Raw genomic sequence first — 18705 nt, forward strand, 5'->3', positions numbered from 1 at the left:
GGATTTCTTTGAGAGTTCATAGCATAGCATGAAACCTCTAGCACAGTACTCAGTGCATGATATGGATTCCATAAAAGTTCATTCGTTTCTGTCTTCCTGTTGCACATGCACCCCCGAATGATAAAAGTCCAGGCATTTTTCAGGCTTTGACAAGCTGCTGAATATTCATACAACTCAGTTGTTTCTAAACAGCTCCAACAGGCTTGCCATGCTTTCTATTCCCATGTCTTGTAAAAACCACTTGTTCCTGTCCCCATTCCCTGACTCAGGGTGACTTTCTACTTATCATTTACACAGATCTTTCTACAGTGAACCAATAGTTGTCCCAAGAGAAATGACTTGACTGTTTCCAGCAGGTCAGTGATAAGCACCAGGCTCAGCTTGCAGAGTTAGTGTACAAATCTGAGCCCTCAAGAAGAAAGGTAGCTTGAGCAACTACCTCCACTTAGATAGATTTATATTCCTCCTCAGTGTTAAGATGAGCGCTAGCTCTCAGGTGCTGTAAACCCTTTCTTTCTATGCACTATACATAAACAGTGTAAAGGAGAACATGAGACTTTAATTCTGGATAGTAAAGCCTGTGGGACAGTCACCCTGACAGTGTCCACAGGAAGTCTGCGTCAATCATTCTCTAGCTGTGGGCCTTTGAATGCTCCTGTCATCCCAGCATGCACCTGCACCAAGGTAGCTGATAGGAATGGGCCAGATCTGCTTTATAACCAGATCCATCACTGAACTAAGCACAGCTTTGAAGGGAGATGCAAAAGTCATCATGTCTGAGTGGAGCTTGGGGATGTGTTGAAAGATTGCTGGTCCTTGGCAGTGCACATATTTGTCATCTTGTCCATGGAGAATCTGCCTTCATGGAGAAGCAGAATTGGTGCTAGAAGGTCATCAACGTGGTACTTTGCAACTCAGGTCTGTTTTACTGCAGTTCTGTATAATCGTCTGAAGACTCCCTGTATTCTTTTCTCTCCTAGGTTGAAGAAGGGGGGAGAGCCCCACTCTCATTTCACCATTTCTTTGCCACTGATGACCACGACAACCTCCAGGAGGATGCTGTCATTAAACTAAGTGCCCTGCCCAAATATGGCTGCATTGAGAACACAGGAACAGGTACCAGTTGCCATGTGACCTTTCTTTGGATCGGGAGCAGGGGAGGAAGAGGCAAGGAGCTGGTTAGGTCTTTGGGTCTGATGAGACCTGGACATGAGAAGTCAAAGAGAAAGGGAACTATTTCAAAGAAATGGAAGGTAGGAAAGGAGGAGGGTAGAAGGGTTTTATTCATTTAACTAAATGCATCCAACATTTTCTGTGTATTGAATACTTCTTAAAACACTAGGGATCTAGAAGTATCAAAACAGACAAAACCCTATAGTTTTATGATTTCTCAGCTCATGGTTTGAGGAGTGGGAGGCTCATGAATAAAACAACCAGTGCTGGGAGAAATGTTGAAGATGCTAGAACATGAATAAACACTATGGAAATAAATTGAGCAAGATAGAGGGATTAGAGAAGTCAGCATTGGAGGTAGATGGGCAGGTGGATTGCAGAACTGTTAAGGAAATCAAAATTCCTGTCCTATTGAGAGGCAGCCACAGTTTATTTGAACCACAACTTCTGCCTGAGCCCCTTCCGCAGATCTAACGTGAGTCAAAATGCCTGTTTCTCTTTCCACACCCCTCATCCTCCTTGGGGACCCATTGATGGGTGTCACTGGCAGGAGAGGCAAGCAGTCATGGATGGTCTCCAGCCCCCTAACACCTGCTGTGAGTGACAGTTGAGACAGCTCTTGGCAGGTCCCTGCCCTGTCCCTCTGCAGTGAGATTCCCTGAGCACTAGCAGATGGCTCTAATTGACATGCAGCTAGCAGCTGCCTCACCATGGACTGCAGGTGTCTGGCCAGCATGCTGCCTGGAAATTGCACTTGATTACCGGAAACTCACTCAGTGGTGGTCATGTTCTCCTGCAGTAAAACCCTGAGTCTTCCCTATCGTGTTTTCAGCATGTGCTCGGATTTGTTTCAACAAACACCTGTGTGTGATCCAGAGGCTAGAAAGATGAATAAGACACAAAATTTACCTCATGTAAATAGAGAGGGAAAAATAGAGAAATCACAATAAGTGACAAATGCCAGGTCAGAGAAAGAAGTTGAATACTGCTCGCGTTCATCAAATAAAGCAATTACTTTTGACTAGGAAGGCAAAAAAAGTCTGAGGAAGTGACTTTGGAGGCAGAGCCTGAAGGGTTAGTGAGAGTTGTTGTGGACAGAGGGGAGGGTATGAGCAAGGTAGCAAATACTGAAGGAGTGTTTGCCCTCCAGGTCATGTCTTCTCCATGTGTGGCCTCTTTCTTATTAAGCCTCTGTAACCTATTTCACATTAATGTGCATGTACACCCCACAGAAAAGTGTCCCACTGCCCCAAAAGTTGGCTGTCTAGCAAACTTCAGCTTCCTTGAAAAAGAGTTCTCAAACATCATGTGTGGAGCTTGAGAAAGCAGTTACCTGGGCGGCAGCCCAAGGGATCCTGTGGGGGCGGGCATTGTCTAGGAATTTGTATTTCTCACCAGCTTGCCTTTGCCACTGCCGCTGTCCCACAGGCCACGTTCAATAACATTGGTATAAACCTAGAAGAAAGTAAAAGGCATTAGGTTCAGGGTTCAGAGTAACTGTGCTAAGGTTCATGAGCCTCAGATCCACCCTTTTCTCCAAGGGAGATACCCCTTTGCTTCTGTTTAGAGTTGAGTCCGCTTTATATTAATGAGACCAGCTGTCTATGCTCGAAGTCCAGCCAATCAGAAGAACATCTTAAATGTGGTTCAGATAGATGGTACTTTTGTGTCATGCCAACAAAAGAGATGAAATAGACTGATGCATTTTCAAGTAGACAATCTGATGATGTGGAATCTACATTCATGTAGGCACAAGTAGGACAGGACCCACCTCGTCACCTCTAATGGCAAGTCTGCATCCTAGCCCTAATGATATTAAATTTGTACACAGGCCCTTCTGCTTAAGAAGGAGAGTAAGCACGCCAATAGGAATTATTTACATTTAAAAATAGAAGGTACAGTTTTTAAAAACTGGCAGAATGTGGTGCCTACAGCTTCGGTGTCAGATTGATTTGTTGAATAACTTGTGTTCCAGTGATTGAATTGTGATTATACACGTGCCTATTTTTAGGCATCATTTACGTAGGCTCTTTTTGACTCAGATAAGTCCCATTTCCCCTATCGGCAGCGATCCGTGGAAGGAAAATGTAAACACCGAAAGGAATTTTAGCAGCTCCTTCTGAAAACACCAATCCTATGTCCAAGGGATGATTGGGTCCCTGGCCCGCTTAGCTCTCTCTACACTTCTGATATCCAGAGAAACCAAGTCTGAGTAGTAAAGAAAATTCATGTCACTGAAGAAAAACATGGATTTTAAACTCTTCTTTCTAATAAATTGCTAAGAAAACACTCTCATTCTTCATCTTTCTGTTGAGATGTCAACAAATATGCCACTATTTACAGCTCAGGAAAAGAATGGTCTTTTTAATTTATGATCTGCTCTTTGCAAAGGATCATAGAGAAGGGAGAGCTTGTATTCAGATCAGCTAGCTCTACCTTCCTTTACTGATACACACCCAGGAAATGGTAGACACAGAGGTCTCCTTTTATCTGCTATCCCTAGGAGAAAATTGTGGTAACAATTTAACATCCATCAATTAGACAGACTCAGGTTGAAATCAAATAAGAGCTAAAACATCTGTTGTGTAGACACTGATGATTCCTGCCATGGGCTTTTTGCTGTGTTTGGGATTGGGGTAAGAAGAGTGCAGTGGATACAGCACTTTCTGTGGAGCTTTAAATGGCAGCTGGTATGTCAGCAGCTGGAAGCCACCTGCACACTGAATGGTACTCAAACATCACATAGTTTTGGTGTACTGCCTCCCAGGCTGGGCTCTGAGCCCTCACTAAGGTTTGCTTAAGGCACTGAGAGATAAAATGAAAACATCCTGGAGGAAATGAATCCTGGATAAAAAGTATACAGTTCACCTTTTGTTATGGAAAGAAAGAATGTTATTCTTTCAGGATAGTCCCCAAAGAGTGTCTTTGAAATTGACTGGAACTTAAGGTAGAATCTTTGCTGCTTATATTCTTACTTGCCCCAAGATGTATGACATCAAAAGATTCTGCTCCAAAAAAGCACTGAGCCTGAGCCTATGTGTTGGCAAATAAGAACACTCTGAATGCTCTCCTGATATTGTATCGTTTGATTCTCTGTGGTGACAGCTCCATAGATACAGACATCCACTTAAAGATGAAAAATAAGCCGTGCAGAAACTTAGATCTGACTCACAGTCTCTCAATTTCTGGTTTTGCACTTTGCCCATTCTCCCAGGTGTATCCTTAAGCACAATAGGTTCGTCTCTTTGAGAATGCTTTATTTTCTGGTTGCATCTTAGTGAGAAAGGGCTAGTGGATTGGGGTCAAAGATCTCTCTTGATTTCCATGCAGGTGATCGTTTTGGCCCAGAAACTACCAGCAACCTGGAGGCATCATTCCCTATCCAAGATGTCTTAGAGAACTCCATTTACTATTTCCAGAGTGTGCATGAAAGCATTGAGCCAACCCATGACATTTTCAGTTTTTATGTGAGTGATGGAACAAGTCGCTCAGAAATTCACAGCATCAACATCACCATTGAGGTAAAGACTTTGACAGTTGGGCAAGTGGAGCATGTGGCCACAGAATCCTAACGTTAGAGAACATTCTTTGTGCAGACTCCAGAATGAAGAAGATTGGATATGACCTTCTATTTTAAAGATCAGTTTTAAAATATAACCCTGACCTTCAGAAAACTTGTAGAGTTAAGGCTGGCATTTTGGGAAAGGTCCGAGTTGGAAATCTGAATTTCCATTTCAGGGTAAAATGTATCCTTTCTGCATGAAAAAGATCAGAGAGCCAGAGAAGCTTTGCCCAACACATCTTGAGATCAAAATTAGCATGCCTGTTTTTCTCCGCAATGACTGTGTTTGGTTCTCTCTGCATACTTGCCTTTTCTTATAGTTCCGATGCATTTATTAAGTTAATTGTAACATCAAAGAAATGGATTTCTTTATGTTGTATCTATTCTCACTTGAGCAAAAACATAGGCTTGCTCTATTATGCCAGAGAGAAAGAGAAACAAAAGATCAATCTGGAAATGGAATACCTCTACCTTGGGAAAATAAGACATCTGGAAATTTGAGCGCTCTGCAGGCACAATGGAGAACCAGGACTGGCACAAGGGCAGGGGTAGTTTAGAAGCCCCCGCTTTCAGACACGGTAACCTCTTCGAGGTGCTGAGATAGACAGTCTCAGTGTGCTCTTTGATCTCCCAGTTACTTGTATTTGTCAAGTTATCACATGTTCATATTTGTAGTGTAGAGATTATGGTCACTATACTTAGAGAGATCTCCTGTAAGATTTTCATAAGATGTGTAGCCACTTACTTTCCAGGAAGCACTTTGTATGATGTGCTCTCTTTTCAAGTGAACCATTTCTGTTGGGAAGTAAAGACAGTGAGGCATTAAATGCTGTTTAATAGTGAAATTTTCCAAAGCAATGATACTTCTTCTAAATAGTGCACCTTTGCTTACCTTTTAAATTGATGGCTGTGTGAGACCTGATATTTATGTTTGAATCAGAGGAGGAACGATGAGCCACCAAGGATGATGTTGCAGCCGCTCAGTGTGCGCCTGAGCTCAGGAGTGGTGATAAGCAATTCTTCATTGAGTCTGCAAGACCTAGACACCCCAGATAATGAGCTGATCTTTGTATTGACAAGACTGCCTGCTCACGGTAAGGCACGCACTGCAATGGAAGCCTTCTTATTTGAGGTGCCCAATGGGTTATTAGAATAAAAACATTGATTTCAGCTGGTTATTCCTTTGCTTTTCTTGTTTGTGGTCCATTCTTTGCATCAAAGTGTGATCAAAATCACAGCTGGTTAGTATTCATTGGGGTTATGGTAGACACTGGTTGCTTAAAAATCCCAAATTCTCGGATAGTGTTGCCTCAAATTTTATTTCAACTGTTATCTAACTTTCCCATGTAAACCTGAAGCAGAGTGGGTTTCAAAGCCAGCTTTTCCTCTTTTCAGTGTGTGCACCATTGCCTTGGAATCCTGGGCCTTCCCATGTGGCCTCGGAATGGTATACTAGACAGAAACTTGTATTAATTTGGGAAGAAAACACTTTCCTGACATAAGCAAAATGAAAAAAAAAATCATTGTATGGATCTTCTACCTACTTTTCTCATTACCATCCTGCTGTAATTAACTAATCCAGGGTAGCCTAAACGATGTGTCCCATTCTGCCATAATGCCCAACTGGTCCTTTATAGATGAAACCCTTGCTGCTGACAGAGTGAAGAGCAGAATGTGTTGGCATTATAGCTTGCCTTCTTTCACTCATTTCAATTGCGGAAGCACTCTAATCATTTCATTGCATCATATTTCCTTTGAAAACACAAACCTCATACCTGCAGATGCATGGTATCTTTCTGAATTTAAAACATATTCACAGCATCCTCTCCAGATGCCTTAAGAAGGGCAGTGAGTGAAGGATGCTCTTCTCAGTTTGCAAATGGGAAAGGTAAAGTTTAGAAGGTTTACAAGTGAGTTTGAGTTAATGAAGGGAAATGTGACAACTCTTCCATTGTTTAACCACATCCGTCTACATCTCCATCAGACATTTCTAAGCAGGAAAAGTGGGACTTTGTCATCGTTATTTGTAGGTGAGCTAATAGGGCAGTACTTTGTGCTTATCACCAAGAGCTTCCTAGGTACGTGATGTATTCCCACTCTCATATTAGTTAAAATCAGAGGCCAATTCTTTGATGTCATATGTGAGTGTGTTTTGCCATTGTCTATTCTTATTTCCTCAGGTCACCTTTTGCGGAGACTTACTGCTTCTGAGCCCCTGGAGAATGGGACAGCTTTGGTCCAGGGCTCTGCCTTTACCTACCAGGATGTGCTAGCTGGGCTGATTGGGTACCTGCCTGGCAACCATGAAGTAGCAGTGGATGAGTTCCAGTTCTCCCTCACTGATGGCTACCACGTGGACACAGGGAGGATGGAGATCCACATAGAACTGCCTACCAGTGATTCCTCTCTCTTGGTTATCAACCGAGGCCTACAGCTCTCAGCAGGTAAGCACAGAAATAGAGTCGTTATGGTCCTTCTACCCTCATTTCCTCTTTGGCCAGTGGGTGGTCCTTCCTCCCATAGTATTGTTTCTATGGGATCATCAACTGACTGGCCTGTACTTGTAAATGCTTGAGTTTTAGAGAACCATTGTTTTAGGGACAACTAAGAATGAGTGATAAGGAAATGTGTTTTGCCCAGTGGTGAGGCATCTTGGGACAATCACATTCTACATCACTGTGCTGGAGTTCGACTTTTGGCTCTGTTCTTAATTCTAGCCTCCTGCTAACTTGTACCCTGGGAGGCAGCGAGCAATGGTTGAAGTACTTGGGTCCATGCTTCTTACATAGAAGAATCATATGGGATTTCCGGTCTCTAGGCTTCAGCCTTTTGCACCCTGGCTGTTGATGACTAAGGAGTAAACCAGCAGATGGAAGATCTGTCTCTCTGTCATTAAAAAAAAATTTTTTTTTCTTTTAGAAAATTCATTGAGCTGGAAACAGAAAGTTAAGAGCCTAGTACCTAGACCTGTGGGTCTAGGTGTGATAGTTTAGCCTCTCATCTCCTAAACTCATTTGACATCTCATTCCAAGCACATGATGAGGAAGGATCTGCTGTCTTCTCTCCCAGGATCTGTAGCACGCATCACGGAGGAGCACCTGAAAGTAACAGATCCCAACTCGGATGACCTTCAGGTGGTGTACATCATGAAAGAAGATCCTGGCACAGGGCACCTGCAGATGGTTACACAGGACAACCTGCAGAAAATTTCTGTGAAAGGTCCCCTCCGAAGTTTCACACAGGCAGACGTGAGCCAAGGTCAGCCGCTTCTCTCCTACCTAAGAAGACTCCACAGTCCCTGCCTGTAGTTCTGAGCTCAGAGTGCTTGGCAGGCTACGGCAGTGAATTATGCAGTGTTTGTTTTCAATAAGAACTGAGTTGTGGCTTCATTTATTCCCCCTCTTGTCACCTCATTTTCTTTTATTTGTTGTTGTTTTTTTCCTGTCCTGTCCTTCCTTTTCTGCTTTCCTTTGTTCTTAAATAAACCCGTCTTTCTTGGCTAAAATGCACTCAGGCTTCGACACAGCACTGATGAAACTTGGGGCTATTATAGAGCTATTATGGATTGCTGTGATGCTCAAAAGTGCGTTTGAGAGAAGAAAGAAAGCGGTGTGCTGGGATGGATTAAGGGGAAAATTATGCCTGCCTTCTGTAAGCAATTTATATCCCTTTTGTACTCCCCAGTGTGCACAAGTTCATGAACTAAGCAAAAGGGAGGGGCATAAATCAGTGCTACCTGGGGGCAATCATGTGCCTTGTCCAGGAAACGCTGATGGAACACGCATCAGCGTCAGATGCTACATGGTTACTGTACTGAGACGTCAGAGGCAGAAGAAAGAACTAAAAGTGACATATTGGAGAGCAAAGGTGGTCCAGGCTCACGAGATGCTGTGCGACTCTGTAGTAGTGGAAAATCCAGTGTGCCGCTGAGGAGCTGAGACAAGCATCTGGTCCACGTAGGAAGCTCTAAGCTTGACAGAAGCTGAATTTACAATGGCCCTGTCTGTGTTTTAGTGGACAGGCTTGAAGCACAAAGGGAACTTGTTTCTTAATTTGTCCCTGGCGTGGCATCTGCTTTTATAAAATGAGTTCAGACATTTGGTTATATTTACATTGAGAGGTTCTTAGCAATGATGCTGGGGTTTAACCAAAAACACAATGCACCATCCACCCGCCTCTCCATCTTTGGACTTTTTGCCTAAGATGATGTTGGGATTTCTGTGCAGTGCTTATTGGCTGCTTGATTATAGCCAGGTTGGTCCAGGTCCCAGACAATGGGGAATGAAGGGTTCTGAGGTGAGGCTTAATTTCCTCTTGTGCCACAAAGTGGAGATATGATACGGTCACTCCAAGGAGTGGAGGTGTGGTTGCTGTACCTCCTGCTTCAGGGATGTGTTTCATCAGGCCTTCCTCGAGAGGCTGACTGATCTTCCAGAAAGGCTGAGCCTCAACCGTAAGAAATGTTATTGAGGGTGACTTTGTTAGGAGACGTTCTTTGGTTATATGCCATTCAATAGAGAAAGGAAAGGGGAAAATTGAGAACTTTATATTAAATGTCAAAAGCAGCATCAGAGAGAGGAAGTTGTCAACTGAGTCATGAGTGTGAATGCCAGCAGAAGTCCCAATTCTCACTTACATGGAGACAGAGAGCACTAACAATACATCTTGTTGCTTTCCCCTTATTTTTAGGGCAAGTAGAATACAATCATGGAGCAGGAAATCCGAGTGGGAACTTTCCTTTTAAATTTGATGTGGTTGATGGAAAAGGCAACCAATTGATGGGCCAGTCATTTTCCATCAAAGTTTCAGGTAAGGAGGATTAGTTTTGCCTAATATAAAGAAACTTCAGCAGATCTAGAGGTTATGAAGTTTACAGTGTGAGACTGATCTTGAGACTTGAGCCCTGTCCTTTACCTCGATGGGACAGAGATGGAGAAATTATATTCTCTAGGTAACATGAACCTCTGGCTCCCTGCTGCCCTCTCAAAGGGACAGCTATAAAGATTATTTGAAATTCTAGCAATGCTAGAGTTATAAGCCAGTTCAGACCATCCGAAAAACAACTAAGTTCAGCAAAATCACGCTTCAACACTATAAACAGCTAAATACAAAAATAAAAATAGACAAGACAGCTGAATAGTAATCTATAGCCATTTTGAGCTGTATGGAATCCGGTTGAATATAAACCAAAAATTGAAATGTCTATGAAGAAGTCACAGGATGTAGTTAAGAACCCGCATTTTCCTATTAACATGTTGTTAATCAATATCATGTCAATTAATGCCATAAGGTTGTAAATGGTTGTTGATGCTATGTCAGGGCTTTTAATTGATTGGGATGATACTTTGCTGGCTTTACCTTCAGACCAGAGATGGTCTCACCAAGAAATCATTGAACCCACTAGGATAATAAGATACTGACTTTATGCTTGGTAAATACTTCCAATGAAAGAACCTCAACTGAATCTGAACTGTGGTAATGCAGCAAGGTGGAGAAATCCACGATGGGGAGAGGGTTCGGGGAGGGGTGGGGGGAATCCCAGTGCCTATAACACTGTGTCACATAATGCAATGTAATTAATAATAATAATAAAAAAGATTATTTGAAATTGCCCCAAGTGTCAGGGCCAGAACTAAAGGAAGGAGGTAGAAAACATCCCATTTTCAGTCACTGTTTCTGATGTTTTCAGAAGGCAAATCCCCACCCATCATCATCACCAACAAAGGGCTAAGCTTGGATGAGAACTCAGTGAAGAAAATCACCACTTTGCAGCTATCTGCCACTGATGTGGACAGTGATCCCGCAGACCTGGTTTACAGAATCACCAGGCAACCCCAGCTGGGCCACCTGGAACATGCCACATCACCCGGTAAGACTCGTTTCAGTTGGAACTTAGTGACAACAACATTATGTGTATATAGGCATTAGAATCTGCTTTGTCTTCCTCATCAATGTATACCATTATTTACCTCCTTGTACTTTTACACAGTAGCTATCTGATAATTATTTGCTGAAAGTGAATGGCAGAAATTTTAGGTAAAAACCACATCTTCCTAACTAGTCAACACACATCTTTTTCTTTGTCTACACTCCCTTAAATACATGGCTCACTGCAATTCACCATACCTGAAAATTCATCGTGACAGATTATATATTAGCCCGTGTACAGAACAAGACTCTAATGTAGCTTCGGCTCAGGAAACAAAGATAAATGAAATACATACCTCCCCCTCCAGAGTACTCTTTCAGCCGAGAGCTGCAACTTAGGAAACATGGGAAGTGTTAGCAGAAAAGGAATAAACCTGGTGTTGGAAGAATAATTAAGTATTAGGTGGAAAAGGGCCCAGAGGTAGCATTTAAGAAGAAATTTGGGGCAGATTTGGGGCAAACAGAAATTGTTTTCTTCCCAGAAATGGGACCAGCATGGAAACAAACAAACAAAAAAAAAGTGATGATTGGGCCAGTAAAGCTGAACCTTCTATTCTGAAAAGAGCAGGTGACAGGGCCCAGAGGTCAACTGAGAATATAAAGATGGTCTTCGAGGTTGGCTTAGGAACCTTTAATTCAGAAGGCAACAAGGTATCAATGGAAAAATGTAGGCAGGGAAGGGAAGTGCAAGATATCAGGTAGTGTTCAACAGGCTGAACCAGAGGAATGCAAAAGGAGGTGATGGCAGTGGTTGGATGTTTCACACTGGCCCCTTAGGTGGTACAGAAGCTTTGTCTTGAGGGGTGTTGGTGTAAGACTAAGATGAGAACAATTTGAGAGATAACGCCTGGCACCTAGGATGTATTCATTAAACCATTTTTGGTTGAACGAATAAAGAAAGGAATTTCAAGGGAGAACCTGTAGTAACTAGCAGCTGCGTGAAATGAGGGATGAGAGATGTTTACTGAGTAAGTCATTTGAAGGTAAAAATTGTCATTATTCCTTAGGGCATAAAGGAAGTGCCAGCTTGTTCAAGATTTGGATTTTCTATGGTTTTCTTTGAAGTTTACATTACAGAGTCTTCATTCATTCAGCGAGGGAAATGGCCACAGAAGGGGAGCCCGTGCCCAGAGAGTCAGGCGGTGAGCACACAGGCAAACAGCTCACATGCTATGTCAGACGTTAGGGAGGAGCGCAAGGAGCAAGTAAGAGGCGTCCTGAACAACAGAATGGCATTTGAGCATCCTGAGATGCTGGGAAGTGCAGTAGCCACACAGGCTCCCGCAAGGCAAAAGTATTGTGGACAGAGAGCTCCCTAGGGGGACACAGCCTAAAGTGTGTCAGCCAGGCAAAGCAGGGTCAAGACCCACGGAGACCAGCCAAATAAATGAGGGAGAATATGCAGGGAGATGGGCTTTGAAAAGTGGAAGGGGGACAGGCAGAGGTGGGACAGGAGTAGAGCATGTCTGAGCCCAGGGTGATGGAGGAGGAGGGAGTGCTGGGCCAACAAGGCAGAATGCTACAGAGAGGAATGGACAGGTTGCCTCCCATCTCCTATGCAGACACAAGCAGGTGGCTTGCCCTTTTGTCCTGGAGTTCCTGGAAGGAAGTATGCAGCTCAGTACCCCGCAAGAGCTTGGCTGCATGAGATATTTGATAAATAATTCATGAGCTAATTGCTTCTGCCAGGATTCTGTCAGGTGGCTGATGGTATCTCTCCAAAGATGAAAGGGCAGATTCTTGGCAATTGTGTAAGGTGACTACATGCACACTCTACAGAGCTCTACAAAGTGGCAAGCTTCATCCACGCACCGCCAGTTGCCCACCTGCTGCTAAGTCACAGGCCCCTGCCCTTTGCTGATCCCAGGCTGTGTGAAGAGCCCAGCATGGGGTACTATAGAATCTTTCTTGGTTACGTATTTCCAGGCTCTTCTAGATTTAAAATTGGACTGCCAAAACAGAACCTATTCTACTTAAGGAGAGAGGGGTAGGTGGTCCAGCTCCTTCTCCCCAGTCCCAAAACAGGATCCTCTAAAACTGGGGGAACACTCTCTCAACCTGGGGTGGTTCCTTCACACACCCTTTCCCCACAAGCAGAACTTCCTAATCTGTCTGTGTCTTCCCCCACCCGTGCCAGCTTTTCTCAATCTGCCTGTTTCCTGCCACTCTAAGCGAGGGGGATGCAGAGTTCCAGTGTCTGCCCCTTTTGTCTTGGGACCCTTCCATTGCCAGTAGGTGTGAGCTGTCCCCACTGCCCCTCCCTCGCCACCAACCCCACACTGAGCCCCTTCTGTGGACATGACCGGAATTCTTTCTTTTCCTGTCTCCTCCAAGTGGGTACATTTTCATGTTTGATTCTTTTCAAGCGTTGAAGGTCTCCCCTTGGAGGAAGTACACTTGACTTCTCACCAGCCTCTTAGAAGCAGCTGGCTGACTTAGAACAAAGCATGTGCCTCAACAGAAAGGATGGGTCTACCAGGAGTCAGGGCTGGCTTGTTCTTAGCAAGAGCACAGCGACTTCTAGGCCAGTGTCTTCCTAAATGTGAATGCTGAGCTATTTGGGGACTGGACGCCTCCTGGAATAGTCGTTAACCGCCAGCCCTGGCACTCTCTTGGTGGCCCATTGTGAAATGTACTTAACCCCATGCTGTCTTTCTGGGTCAGCTGAGTGTAACTGATGGCCGTTCTCTCTAGACTAAGTGGTATGAAAGCCCTGTCTTTTCTCTCATAGAGTTATACGTCTTTGCAAGCTGTGCAGAGGACAAGTTTAAGCCCCCACCCCTGAGGAGGGTCCAGCATGTGGGGGTCTAAGCAGTCCTGTGTGTACTGCCCTTCATAGCTGGAGCTGTACCCTCCTGCCAGGATTTCCCTCCACTCCTAGACTTTCTCTCTGAGCATAAGGAAAGGCAGGTGCAAAAGCTAAGATAGAAGCTAAGCTGCTGGAACAGAGATCCCAAAATAACAACAATTTAAGCAAAAGAAAAAAAATCTTTTTCTCCCAGAACAAAGGCAGGTGGCCCTGGAGCCTGGGCTGGCTCAGTGACCCTCAATCCGAGGCATCCATCTTGGCCCAAGGTGACCATTGTATTTGTTGCCCCAGTCAGCGGGAGTGGGAAGAAACTGCAAGCGCCTATATCTGTTTGTTAGAAGCATTACTGGAAGAAGTCATGTTGCTTTCATCTCAGCCCCGGCAGAAAACAGTCCTGCAAAGCTGAGAGGTAGTTCCTGCTGAGCATCCAGTTACTTAGCTAGTAATCAGAATTGTCTTTTTTTTTCTTTTTCTTTTTTTAGAAATCACTTATTTGTAAGGCAGGGAGACAGAGAGAACCATCTACTGATTCATTTCCCAGATGATCACAATAACTGGGGCTGGGTCAGGCCAAAGCCAGGAGCTTCCTCCAGGTCTCCCATGTGGGTGCAGGGGCCTAAGCACTCGGGTCATGCTCCACTGCTTTCACATTAGCAGAGAGCTGTACTGAAAAATGAACAATCAGGATGCAATCCAGCATCCATACTGGATGGTGACACTACAGGCAGAAGCTTAACTGACTGCACCACAATACCAGCAGGAATTGTCTTTTTAAAATCAGAGAAGGGTCCTATTGGAATTTAACCAATTCCAGTGCAACACTGGTTCTCAGGAGACAGTGCCTGTGTTTGCCACCCTGGGGTGCAAGTGGTCTTCCTTCTTCAGATAGGAACTACACACACATTTACAGAGCAGGAATGGGGTTGCTACATGTCCCACAGGGAATGTGTTGAGTCCTGGCTTAAATCATTGTTCTGTTCAGGAGTCTAATAGCACTGTTAGTGAGGAACACTGGACTACCGCATTGCATCTGGAGTCTGAGACCTTGCCTTGACTTTGAGATGACTCCTAGTGCAGCATGCTGAGATCAGCACAGCTCCAGAGGCTAGTGGCGACCCAGCCCCCCGCCCCCTGGCTCACTTCAGTCCCCTACCACATGCACCAAGATGAGCTGAGCAGCTACTGCTTCCAGAAAACAGCCACACATTGGGCCTCACTCAGAGATGTGCATCCTTGAGCAGCTTCACCACCATGCAAGCATCACACTGTGTGTTTTGTGTGATGCTGTGGGCCTGCCAGTCAGTACAGCCTCTTAATGCAAACCAGGCAGTCATGAGATACCAGAAGCATGAGCACTGTCACATAGCAGACAACCTCAACAGACTAGTTTATAGTCAGCCTTTGTTGGAGTGGGCCTGCACCCTAACATCACTGTAAAAAGTGGAAGAGAGCCCATGCGTAAGCCCGTCACATTGCTGTTTGTGATCATTATCAACGTGCTGTGTATCACTGTATGTGCTGTACCAATCTATGACTGGCTTCCTTTACACTGCATCACCACAAATGCATGAGGAATATATCGAGCCGTGTTGTCCTGACAGCTATGACATCACTAGCTGACAGGAGGTTTGGGTGTCCATTATGATCATCATAAAGGAGTATATGGTTCATGACATAGTGAATGCCTTGCTTCAAAGTGGGCTGCCTCATGCTGGCACGCCCTTGCCAGCTACCACACACCTTCCTCAAAGGTGGTGATGACATGTGACCCCATGACTGCATGAGGCCACACGCTCTGCGATCCATCAGGATTTCTACAGACATTTCAAACACATCAGGTGATACTTTGCTGGCAGGTAACCAGGTGGCTCCTTCCCTCTCCTGAGTAAAGCAGCCCCAAGTGTTTTCCTCTCCTGATGGCAGCCCCCGAGAGCTGAACCTGAGCCTTGAATCCACTTTGCAGCTGAAGGCATCATGTGGGACAGGGCCAGCTGAGGGCATCATGCTGAGGATGGCTCCTGAATCCCACAGGTGACACCAGAGGTGTCTAGAAGCCACCAAACCTCTTGGTTTGTTGGGGTGAACTTTTCAATGCAGAGTGCTCGGCTTCATGCAACCCTGAGAAGGTGAGCAAGAAGGCATATCTCCTGACCCATTCCCCATCCTACCCCCATTTGAGAACTTGTAAATAAACCCCTGTACATCCATACAGACGTCAGAGTCGAGCAAATGACAAGTTCAACTTCAACAGATTCGAAGCCCTGTCACTCTCTGTTTACTGTTCACCTCAAGACATCCACCAAAATGAACAGCGTAAGGATAGAACCTAGCAGTCATAAATGCTTCAATCCTATGGCTGCTGCACAGCCTGGCAGGGCACCTCCTTTTGTTAGGAGTTAGGAAGGTCCTGCCCACAGATTTATATTTTCTGCTGCCAAGTTCTCACTCCTTAAAGGAGTTTAATTAAAGCTATGGCAAATCACTTTTCAAAAACAGTGTTTTCAAAAATTTTCCCTACCCCAGCTGATCAGCAGGCCTCCTGGCCTTTTACATTCAGTCCGAACATTCTCAGGGAAGTGGGCTTTTTGCCCTGGAATCACAAGAGCACATGCGCCAGATTTTTGACTTGAGCACTAGCTCAAGGGGGCTTGAAGGGGGAGCCTCGGTGGCTTGCTCAGCTTTCACTGGACTAGAGGAAATACAGTGAGAAGAACAGAGGCCACAGTCAGGTCCCAGGGCCCTGTGCTCAGCTTTGCCTCATCCAGCCCAGCAATCCGTACTGTGCTGCTGCTGCTGCTTGGGATGCGTGCACTGCTGGGGAAGATGGACATTCCCAGCTGTGCACACAGGGCGTGATCATTGGATTCCTTCTCCCTGTTTGTAGAGTCTCATCCATGTACTGCATGTTCATATATGTCGATGCTGCTTCTTGGCTATTACTTGGCTAATCCAAATTCTGTTTGAAATGCCAGCGTTGTCAGTATGCTAGCAGCCATAAGAAGCAATATTTTTATTCACCAGATACAAATAGTTCTGTTATTAGCATGCCCACTCACTTTTCCTTATTTAAAAAAAAAAAGCAGTAAAGCTGTTTAAGATAGCACTTAAGATCTTCACATCCTGGGGTTAGGGTTGTTGCATAGCTACTTAATTCACTGTAATGCCAGCATCCTAAATAGGTGAAAGTTAACAGTCCTGTCTGTTCCACTTCTGATCCAGCTTCCTGATGAAGCACCTGGAAAAACAGTGACAGATGGCCCAAGTGTTTGAGCCCCTGGCTGCTGGCTTTGGCCTGCCCGGCTCTGATCATAGCCAGCATTTTGGGGAGGAAGCCAGTGGATAGATGCATCTGTTTCTGGTTCTGCCTCCTCTTCTCTCTGTCTCTCTAACTCTCTCTCTGCAACTCTGCCAAATCAATAAATCCTTATTTTTTAAAAAATGATTCCCACAAGCCATTTTGTATGTGAGACAGGAAGCCAAACTGGGAAATGGGAAGTCTTGCTGTTTTCTTAACAACTCACTCTCTCATGTACAACTTGGCTCTTTCAAGTGTGAAGCCCCACCCCACAATGGCTTCACTGCTTCCCAGTGAGCTCATCTCTTAAAGGTCTTAATACCTCTTAATACCTCTTAATATTGCCACACTAGGGACCAACCTTGTACCCTTGAATCTTTGAGGAATGCCCACAAACAATAGGCAGAACCGCATGAGGTGCCATTGTAGACCGAGTTACAGCTAAATATTAAGGCTCCTCTATTATCTTAGAATAGCATCCCCCTCTTTCATTCCCTCTCCTCAACAGACACAACTAAGCATCTGCTACAAAACTAGCTTTGAGAGTGAGAGACAGGTATGTAAATGAATACACACGAATTTCAACAGTGATATCAGGAACATGACAGGGGATGTGGCAGCCCAGAGGACAGTGAGCACCTCAGAAAGGCTGGGGGCAAGCAGGAAAGGCATCTCACAGAGGATGCTTTTGCAGGTGTGGACTCTGTCTTCCTATCATTCCAGTCTTTCTCAGCATTGAGAGAGCTAAACAGCCTAAACACGTGGTCTTGTTTGGGGTTCTTCTTGAGAACAAACATATTAGTTGGCTAAGGTTGCCATAAAAAAAACACCTGTTGGGGGCAGGCATTGGCACAGGTTTAGAATGCTGATGTCCCAAATCAGGGTCCCCAGATTCAGGTCCAGTCCCTGATCCTGACTCCAGCTTTCTACCAATGCATCCTGGGGGATAGCAGGTGATGGCTCTGGTGTCTGGGCCCCTGCTGACCTGATAAGAGACCTGGATGGAGCTCCAGCTGTTATGGTCATTTGGAGAGTGGGCCAGAAAATAGAAGATCTCTGTCTTTGTGATGTTCTTGGCACAGTCGGTTCCCTCTGAAAGCTAGGAGGGCAGAGTCAAGCCAGACTTTTCTCATGGGCTCGTCGACAGCTCTCTTCCTCTTCACACAGTGCTTTCTCTCAGCATCTGTGTCTGTTTCCAAACTTCCCTTTCGCTCTGTGTTATCAATCTGGATTAGGACCTGCCGTAAAGTTGTCATGTGCTCTAGTGACATCTGCCATGACTGCTTGCCAAGCAGATCTTTCTGAGGCACTGGGACATTAACATGAATTTAGGGAAGCCGCAGTGCAGCCACAGCAAGGGGCTTTGGAGGAGACTGAAGCAGCAAGGTTGAGTCTCTTAACGCCTGGGCATGAGATGAGGCCATGCCGACAGAATCCTCAGCTGGATGGAGAGCAGGTGGCTGCAGCACCACCTTATCCCTATGGAGATGATGTCAGCCAAGATGCCTTATTCATCTGGTCTTCTCTGCTGACCTGGGCTGCCCATGCTCCAACATACCACCCTTCTGGGAACTAGAATGGCTGGCAGGATTCATGTGGGACCTCAGAACAGTGCAAGTTACATAATTTACTAGCAGGCTGGTAACTGCACACACCAGTGTGGGAATTCAGAACCTTTGAGTTATCTCAAACCTCAATGGCCTGTTGTGACAGCCAGGACAGATAGTCTGTTATTAGAAACACTATTCCACTGGCACATAGTATTGTCTCTGAAAACCCAATTAAAAGGGTGTGGAATTTTAAAGTAAAGATGTGTAGCAGTTGCAAATGTCCTGTAGAACCTCACAGACAGTGATGAACAGGGACACCTGTGCTGTTCCAGACGCCTTCCAGGTGCACTCAGTGAAGAGGCAGAAAGAGCCAGCATCCCTGCAGGGC

The 18705-nt window shown here is 45.0% G+C and overlaps 1 protein-coding gene across 1 annotated transcript in view; it reads left to right on the forward strand.

Annotated features, from left to right (window-relative positions):
• The window catches only part of FRAS1 (Fraser extracellular matrix complex subunit 1), a 263048-nt gene that overhangs the window by 179950 nt on the left and 64393 nt on the right, over positions 1–18705 (forward strand). The window contains exons 40-46 of the mRNA XM_040967150.1: positions 981–1116; positions 4504–4694; positions 5676–5829; positions 6916–7179; positions 7805–7993; positions 9425–9544; positions 10425–10604. Coding sequence (XP_040823084.1) covers positions 981–1116; positions 4504–4694; positions 5676–5829; positions 6916–7179; positions 7805–7993; positions 9425–9544; positions 10425–10604 — 1234 coding nt within the window. The remainder of the gene's footprint in view (positions 1–980; positions 1117–4503; positions 4695–5675; positions 5830–6915; positions 7180–7804; positions 7994–9424; positions 9545–10424; positions 10605–18705) is intronic.

This window comes from Ochotona curzoniae, unplaced genomic scaffold (assembly GCF_017591425.1).
Source record: "Ochotona curzoniae isolate NIBS_2020 unplaced genomic scaffold, NIBS_Ocur_1.0 scaffold_4506, whole genome shotgun sequence".
NCBI lineage: Eukaryota > Metazoa > Chordata > Mammalia > Lagomorpha > Ochotonidae > Ochotona > Ochotona curzoniae.